This window comes from Danio aesculapii, chromosome 16, assembly GCF_903798145.1.
Source record: "Danio aesculapii chromosome 16, fDanAes4.1, whole genome shotgun sequence".
NCBI lineage: Eukaryota > Metazoa > Chordata > Actinopteri > Cypriniformes > Danionidae > Danio > Danio aesculapii.
In genome coordinates, this window is record NC_079450.1 from 38,095,654 (window position 1) to 38,104,778 (window position 9,125).

At 35.2% G+C, this 9,125-nt stretch overlaps 1 protein-coding gene across 1 annotated transcript; it reads right to left on the reverse strand.

The window, feature by feature from the left end:
• Positions 1-2,439: 2,439 nt before the first annotated feature.
• LOC130242723 (transmembrane protein 100-like) lies at positions 2,440-3,058 on the reverse strand. The gene has a single exon (XM_056474604.1). It carries the CDS (start codon positions 2,955-2,957, stop codon positions 2,538-2,540), a length of 420 nt encoding a protein of 139 aa, XP_056330579.1. The 5' UTR covers positions 2,958-3,058; the 3' UTR covers positions 2,440-2,537.
• Between the last annotated feature and the right edge of the window lie 6,067 nt (positions 3,059-9,125).

Sequence of the window (9,125 nt, forward strand, 5' to 3'; positions counted from 1 at the left end):
ACATGATAGCCCACTTTCTGATGCCATGATTTACATCTGGTCCCCAGTGTCATCAAGCATAAGTGTGGCCATCCCAGAGGATTAACTGTCACACACGCTTGAAGCTTGAATGGAGCGTTCTGTGGTGGAGCGAGGGGTCTGCAAGCCCGAAGGCGATACATTAGCCCCCACTGTGACCCTCAGGCCTGCTATAATCATTTAGGCATCCAGCGAAACATTTAGGCACCCAGGGTGTGGGAGAAAATGTACAAAATAGTTGATAGTTTGATTAGTAAAAATGCCTGTGCAGATAACGGCAGTGTTAAATATAAATAATAACTGAATAACCTAAAGTTTTGATCTAAATGTTAATTATAACAAATTTTCTTGATTGGTAGGAGTATAACATTCTGTAAAGTAAATATCTTCCGACAATAATAAAGGTGACCAGCAGATGGAGACATTACTGTCTTTACAGAGAACAGTTCATTTTGTCAAACCAAGATCGAGGGAAAAGCTTGAATGTAGTTTACAGGTTTGTGATTGCTGTTTAAAGTAAGGTATAGTGAAAAGTAGTGGCATGTTTAACAATTCCAGTAAATACATTTAAAAAAGAAATGAAAAAATATAGTACATTTATTAAAATTATTTATTAAGTCTTTCATCTATCATCTTAGAAAACCCAGCGCTAGTATATGACTTGACCAGCTAAATGCACACATTAATAACACAATGCAGGTATTTGTAAATTCATGAGCTCTTATATGCCTTTCTTTCATACATTCCTTCTGTCTTTCTTTTACTCTTTACTGTTATATTTTTATTCCTTCTAAATATCTGCCAATTATGAAAATGTAATGCATATACTACAGATTTACTGTTTTGCGTTGTATGTTTTTGGAAACATCATTGGCAAACCAGTAGCACTATTGTATTTATATACTTTATGTTTAGCATATCAAAATTAACATACAAAATGACGCTTTTCAATATATATAATATTGTAATGATACGTTCATATGTATAAAAAGAGAAAAAAACATGACAAGCAATTTTAAAGCAGGAAATAACTGTCTATAATAGCTGTATAAAACTATATATAATCAATGACAGGAATGTACCAAAGCTTTTTATGTACCAAAGTTTGTTCAAAATAATTAGAAATTACTTTTATTATTTGCACTAGATGATGTTTACTATTGAGAAGTTGCTTTTTCATCTGAGATCTTACAAAAGAGTAAGACTGTCAAAACAGAACTCTAAAAACATTCTAACTTCATAAAACCACAGAGATGAATATGTTTTTCCCCCTGATTAGACAAAACTACATAATAGTATATAAACATGAAGTTAAATAGGTAAAATTACTCAAACATTACATCATTGAAAAAAATTAAAGCCAATAAACATCCTACTTATACATTACATAGTATACATATCGAAATACACTGTTAACGTTTTTTTGTTGTTGTTGTTGTAGATTTAACAGTATTTAACTGTAATATGAACTATTTTACTGTTGGACAGTTATGCAGTATCTTACTGTATTTTAAAGTTGCATAGTGTATATTTTACAGTAAAGATATACAATACTGAAAATACATATGCAGCAAGATAAATGGTGCTGTAGATGTGAATACAGTATTTTTGCTGCACAGTGGTCCCTTGTTAATCGCGGGAGTTACATTCTACAAATAGCCCACAATAGGTAAAATCCGTGAAGTGGCCAGCTTTATTTTTTTACAATTATTAAAGATGTTTTAAGGCTGTAAAACACCTCACTACACTATTTTCCCAGATATGCATTAACATTTTCACACTCTTTTTGTCTCTCGTTTAAATGCTCGCGTAACTTCTACCTTCCTTTAGCATGTCCAGAAGTCCAACCTTTTGTGCGATGGTTAGCATCTTCCTCTGCCTTTTGGGTGCTTCCGTGGGTGCCTTTGATGGTGCAGAATGTTCCGTGGACATTATGGAGTTTGTTGGAAACATACAGTACAGCACTTCAGAGTCACACTGCCAGCGATCAGAGATTTATGTAAATTTGGCAAGCGGAACACATTCTGTACTATACAGGTGACATGGCAGGGAAGAGATTGATTGACAATGGTCTACAGCTAATCAGGACGCAGAACAGAATGCATAAATCAGATCGCAAAACAATGCGCTGTAAAAAAAAACATGTCAAATTGCACTGAAAAAATCTGCAAAACCACAAAAGGTAAACTGTGTTATAGTGACACCACTGAAACTGATTTACAGTAAGTTACTGTAAATTCTACAGGAAATTGTCAACAGTGTATCTTGTCCGTTTCATAGTTTTATAAGTTTCATAAATCCACTGATTTCAATAAAACATATGACTGATATGACTGAAGGGACAAATGTGTCCCTGTGTTTTCTGAAAGAACTCAGGAAATAGCAAAATGGTTCTTATACCGCTGGATCCAGATTATTTTCTGTCAGGCAAAGTGTAATGGAGAAAATGAAGCAGAAGAGAATCTGATATATTCAACATTCAAAAATATCACAACATAGGTTTTCTTTAATCTGCTCCTTCACACCGTGACTCTTTTTAAAATAACTTCTGCATAATCATTCACCAGCACTAGGTTGGCTTCTGCCCTTTCTCTTCTGGCTGCCATTCTTCTCCGTTTCATTAAGAAACGAAGGAAAAAGATCACAATTACCAGACTGAAGCTGGTGAGAAGCAGCACCAACCCAAGTGCCAGAAGGTGTGACAGACCACTGTTTACGTGCATCGAGTTGTCCCACAAACCCACCGACACAACACTCAGTCCGACCAGAGTTCCCCAAACCCCAAAAGCCAACATACAAGATCCGCAGGACAGCTCTGCTCCCCCTGTCACCACTGTAACACCTGCCACGGACACCAGCCCATTGGGTAATGTTACAGTTTCTGATTTTGGATCATATTTCACGGTTTGGGGCGGTTTAGAATCTATGGGTTCTTCCATTGTTAATGGTCTCCACAAAAAATGTTGATCTTTTTGAAGTTGCCTTGCTCTCCTGTTGATGTATTTTTCCTTCAGTCCTTCACATTTAACCAAATCAATTTTCAAAACCAAATCAAAAGCAAAAGATTCTAATAAGCAGTTTTCCGGTCTAGTCGTGAATCTTCTGTAATTGATCCTCTTACAACTTTCTGTAAATACAAAACCACAAGTGATATAACATCAGCATATTATGCAAAAAAAAAAAAAAAAAAAAAAAGAAAGAAACTTCTACTTCAATGATATAAAAAATTAAGTTATGGTATAAGTAAGGTATGATGTACATCGAGCCAGTTGTTTTTGCAATATGAAGCCCTTTCAAGCCCGGCTATCATATACTGAAGGGTGTTATTCCGCAAAAAAAAAAAGAGGCTGAATGTACAGTGAACTATCCTATTACTTTACATACTTTAGTCCTTCTCGGAATCCATGCGTGGAGAAATCTGCAGATTTACACAGATTTTTTTAGCGCATTGTGTCTATTAAATTACTCATTTATTTGCTAATTGTGTGAATGTATATATTTATTCTTAGCGTTTTTTTATTAATGTCTCTATTAATGTAATATTATTGACTAATTTGTAAATGTTTATTTTTCATTTAGTTTTTTACAATACAGTTTGTAATGTAATATTTTTTGCCTTTTAGTGTATATAACAAATAAAAAACTTGCTTTGTTTACCAAACAAGTGGATCTAATTGGATTTGCATTGCACACCTTAAATAAAGGTTAAAAAGTTATTCATTTTATTTCATTTTATAAGTTTTAGTTATTATATTACCAAAATCATTCCACATAAATTTGCAGATGTTTTTGTAAAATTCGGCACAGAAATGTCTGCAGATTCTGTCTGGCCCTATTACTTAAGAAAAATTTAGACACAAAAGTTTAATCTGGGCTGTAATATTTACTAGCTCTTTAATTAAACGTAAAGCTTGCACCTTGCAGAGAGACAAAATGGCAGGATATAGTCTCACAATTAGCTTAAATATTTGACCTTTTTAATGGAAAAGTTGGAATTCAGAAAAATTCATTGTGAGCTGGAAAGATCAACATATTAAGCACAGAAACTGCCACTGTTATGATAACAAAAAAGATAAAATACAAAAGAACAATATTACTAATATCTATTTCTGAAAGTGCAGAATATATAAATGTAAAAAAAATATATCTTTACAGATAGAGTTTTTTAGCTTTAAGTGAGGTTTTTCAACGATTAATCTCATAATTATTTTGTTTGTTTTTGTTCTCACAAAGGAAAAAAATCCATTTTTGGAGTCTTGTAAGATGTAAACACCAATTGTCAGAAAATTGTCAAAATGGTTAAATGTAATCCCAAGATAAGTTGGTAGGGAATATAAACTGTTAGCTAAAATTCAGATTTTTCTCAGAATTATATTAATCATTATTGTTTATCCAAATAAGTTTCCATACAGGAAAGCTTGTTTATGCCATGGAAATAAAAATATAAATCTTACAATGTCTTTTTCATAAACCCACAACTGTGACAGAAATAAAAATAATTGACAATTTTTACTTTGAGGTAAAATGTTGCAGTTATTATCATTTTATTTTATTCTGTAGCTGAAACAGGTTCCTGTTAATTAAATAAAATTATCTAAACTAATTAATAATAAAAAAAAGTATATATATATATATATATATATATATATATATATATATATATATATATATATATATATATATATATATATATATATATATATATATATATATATACAATTAACAAATATGTATTTGGTATAAATTTCTCACCTTTTTTCCTTGTATGTAAACATTCGCACCAAGAATTCTGTATTCCAAAACATGAAGAAAATCATTTCTTTGACTGATTATTCTAAAATGCTTTTAATCCAGTATGTTTTCAAATGTTTTTCCAAAATGTTCTCTCAGGCTCAGGCATGCTGAATGCCAGTGCAATGCTCTACAACAATTTATATAGCGTTTCACTACTTGCAGAGTAGCCTGTACCCACCACAGAGTCGGCGGACTGTTGTTTTTATTTTCCTTATCATTTGTTTGTTTCCATTACCCTTTGTGTCCCAAAGGAAAGCGATGTCTGTCATTAGACATCATTATGACCCATTAACTTGTATTTATCTAAGACTCCCTCCCTTCCTCTGCTCCCACCCTCACTGCCTTTGCTCAAGAACCCACTGGCTTTTTAAAAGAGGTATTGTTTTCTAACCAGAAAGTTTGCTTTTCCCTTTGAAAGCAGTTTCCCCTTTGGTCTCCCCTGCCCTTTTTGACATTTCAATCGCTATCCTGTCTACATGCCTCGTTCTCATGAGTGAGAAATGGTTATTGTGCTAAATCACCACTGTCGTTTATCATAATCAATTCCAAGCTCAAGAAATATCTGCTGTCAGTTGTGACTTTGAGTCTTGTCGGTATTCAAATGGTAAATTTCTTCATCTGTAGCTATGTTTACATCCAAAGATGCAAATTAAACAGGAATATCACATAAGACATTTGTGAATAAAGCATCGTTTCCATCCAATGAAGAACAAAAAGCACAAAATCGTCATTTCCTGAAAAATTGGCAGCAAGTAACATAAAGGAAAGTGAAATGTACTGTGGTTAGAGAAGTCACGGTGGGCCTTTCTTCTTTTATAATACATTATTTGCACCTTAGAAGATGAAGACAAAACATAATGAACGCACTGTGGCTTTTGGAGGTGTGAGACAATCTTTGGGAGTGAAGCAACTCACGAAAGTTATAGAACACAATAATACCAAAGCACTTTGAAGATGGATCTTAGTTAAGAGATTTTAGAATGACCCAAACAATATTAAAGATGTTTTACAATGTGGTCGATCTGCTGGTTTGTCCATTAATGCTGTCCCATAACAACTGTTTTTGTTATCACATGATCTCTTAAATAAAACAACATGACTTTTGATGCGCATGCTGGATTTTATTTGGTAAATGTGCTTCTCTTTGGATAAAAAAAACATGTTTTATATGCACATTTTCAAAATGTAAGCACACATTGCCATTTCCATTAATTGTTTTTATGCGATAGTCCAACACAATCTCACAACAATTCGTAACTTTTTGATTTAGTGGCTAATTCATATCTATTCGTACACCATTATAATTCGTACAATTTAGTACGATTTGCTCATCACCCAATGACGGTTGGGTTTAGGGGTGGGGTTTGGTGCCACGCCTCCTTTTTAAAATCGACTTAACTCATAAGAATTAGCCACTAAACTGATAAAACGTAAAATACTTACGTTTTCTTGTGAGATCAGGCTGGATAGTCACATAAGAATACACTGTAAAAAAGTTGACTCAACTTAAAATTTTAAGGCAACAAACTTAAATCGAGTCAAGTGATGTAAATGGGTTGAAGCTGAGTCAACTAAAAAATGTTCTGATGTTTGTTGCTTTAAAATTTTAAGTAGAGTCAACTTTTTTTTACAGTGTCGGTTGATGGAAACGTGTTCAATGATATCCGTCTCCATAAGAGATTTTGATGTGTATGATGGTGTTATTTGCAATTTGATCAGATTCACTCCACTGACACAAAACCACACTCAGCCAGCACAACAACAACTACACTAAATCTCTTCACCAGTCCCGGCAATCCTTCTACACCACATCCCACAATTTGCTGTCAAGTTGGGCGCAGTGTAATTCGCTCTGACAGGTAATCCAATAAAAGTGCTCTTGAAATCCCTGGAATAGCGCAGAGAAAATCCCTGTGCTAAAAGAGAGAAGAGTGAGGTGTGTCTGGTGTTTCCAAGGGAGGTAAATAAATCCAGAGATTAAAGGCAGGCCAGACCTGTATATCATGAGAGTGTTTTGGAAAGTTACAGCTTAAGATCTAAATGTATGTGTGATCTGATGAGGGAGAATTTATAGGGACAAAGGGAAAAAAATCCAGACTATTTTTTTTCCTGGTCAGGAGAGAGTTTAAATGCTTGTATACGGTGTAGGCCTATAATATGAAACAACTATCCCAGATCTTACATATTTAATGTGTTGAAATAAGTCATTCACTCACTCATTCATTTTCTTTTCGGCTTAGTCCGTTTATTAATCTGGGCTCGCCACAGCGGAATGAACCACCAACTTATCCAGCATATGTTTTACGCAGTGGATGTCCTTCCAGCTGCAAACAATCACTGGGAAACACCCATACACACTCAATCACACACATTCACCACGGCCAATTTAGTTTATTCAATTCATCTATACCATATGTCTTTGGACTTGTAGGGGAAACCGGAGCACCTGGAGGAAACCCACACAAACATGGGGAGAACATGAAAACCCCACACAGAAATGAAAACTAACCCAGCCGAGGCTCGAACCAGCGACCTTCTTGCTGTAAAGTGATTGTGCTACTGTCACTGGATCGCCTGAATGAAGTCAAATTTTAGTAATTATTTTTGGTAGCTAAGTAAATATTTTTGAATAGACACAATTAAAAAATTGGCATGAAATCTAAATTTACTCTTTGCATTTTTATATGTATTTAACTAGCAAGGCCCACACCACACTATGAAGTTAGGACCCACTTTATTGTATGGATGTAGGGATGAAAGGGTAGAGAAAGAGGGATGATAAGGGGAAGGTGAAGGCAGGATGAAGGGAAATGGGCAAAATGAAATAAGGGGTGGGATCGTATATTGATTTGTGCATCCTATGATGATTGTTCTATAAGACTCAGGACAGGGTATCATTTCTGCAGAGTGATTAGGACCACAATTCAACCTAGGAGGAAAAAGAACCCAGCAGGCACAAGACGTCAACATGATGTCAGACTGACGTTGTGGGGACATTGCATTTTGTTTGGAAATGAAAAATTAGGTTGACGTCAGAACCAAACGTCAGGCCAACATCAACGCCAATGTCCATTACCACTATAGCTGCCTTTCCACTGCACACGACAAACGACAAGCGACAGACCGGAATCATTCATTTCCAATAGAGAGTAGTTCGGGAGCTGCATGGAGTTCCAATCATCTCCCTATGCTGTAAATTCAGTTCCGATTTGAGCTGCGGGTACATTGAAATATTTGAACTCCTGCGACTAGAACATATGCGACCAGCCTACCGGATGTGATGCATCTCAGTGTTGTCCAAGCAGACGCGCAAGATGAGAAATACTATTTTTTTTTCATTATTTTTTTTATACAAAACAAGTCTATTTGAATTGGGTAACAAAAAAATAGGATTTTTTATGTTGTCTCCACATTCCCTCCAAATTTTTTTTGTGGTCAATAAGTTTCAAGTATTGCATTCATTCATCCATGGTGAACAGACGGAGAATAAAGACTCTTGTTTTTGCACTTCTTTATTTCAAACACTGCGAGATCAGCTTCTCTCCCCTGGTGCATGACAAAATTGAAAATTCTGTGCGACTGCCACAATGGGGCGTATTCTGACAGTGGTGTTTAAATGTCGTGTGCAGTGGAAAGATGGCTTATGTCAGTATTTGCAGCCTAATCTCATGAGAAAACGTAAGTATTTTACGTTTTGTCAGTTTAGTGGCTAATTTGTACAAATTCGTACGAGTTCAGTGGTACGAAATTGTACGATTTTAAAAAGGAGGCGTGGCACCTAACCCCACCCCTGAACCCAACCGTCATTGGGGGATGAGCAAATCGTACTAAATTGTATGAATTAGATCGACGAATTCGTACGAATTAGCCACTAAATCAAAAAGTTACGAATTGACGTGAGATTGTGTTGGTATTTGACGTCAATATGACGGTGGTTTAAGATGTTGGCTTGATGTTAGATTTTGGTTACTTTCCTTTGACGTCATTATTGGACATCAAAATAACATTGTCCTTAGGCGCTGACTAAACATTGAATTTTGGTCACCCGGCGTCAAGACCTAAATCTAACATCTTATGACATTGTGTGCCTGCTGGGAAGGGTTATAAGGATGCCTATCAGAAAACAAAAAAATGAATGGAGGGGGTGGGTTTGAGAGAGTGAGATGAACGGGGTGGGTTGACCTGTCTTAAATAAGTTTAGGTAGTCTGTGATTGAATGAGATAGCAGAGTGAGACAGGGTCTTGCTCCCGAACAACAGTTAACTAGTTAACTCCATATAGTAGAGCTTGTTATAAACAATATGTGCCATTCA

Bases quoted from the DNA above. Each gene is read 5' to 3' on its own strand.
- LOC130242723 (XM_056474604.1), bottom strand. From the start codon at position 2,957: ATGGAAGAACCCATAGATTCTAAACCGCCCCAAACCGTGAAATATGAT.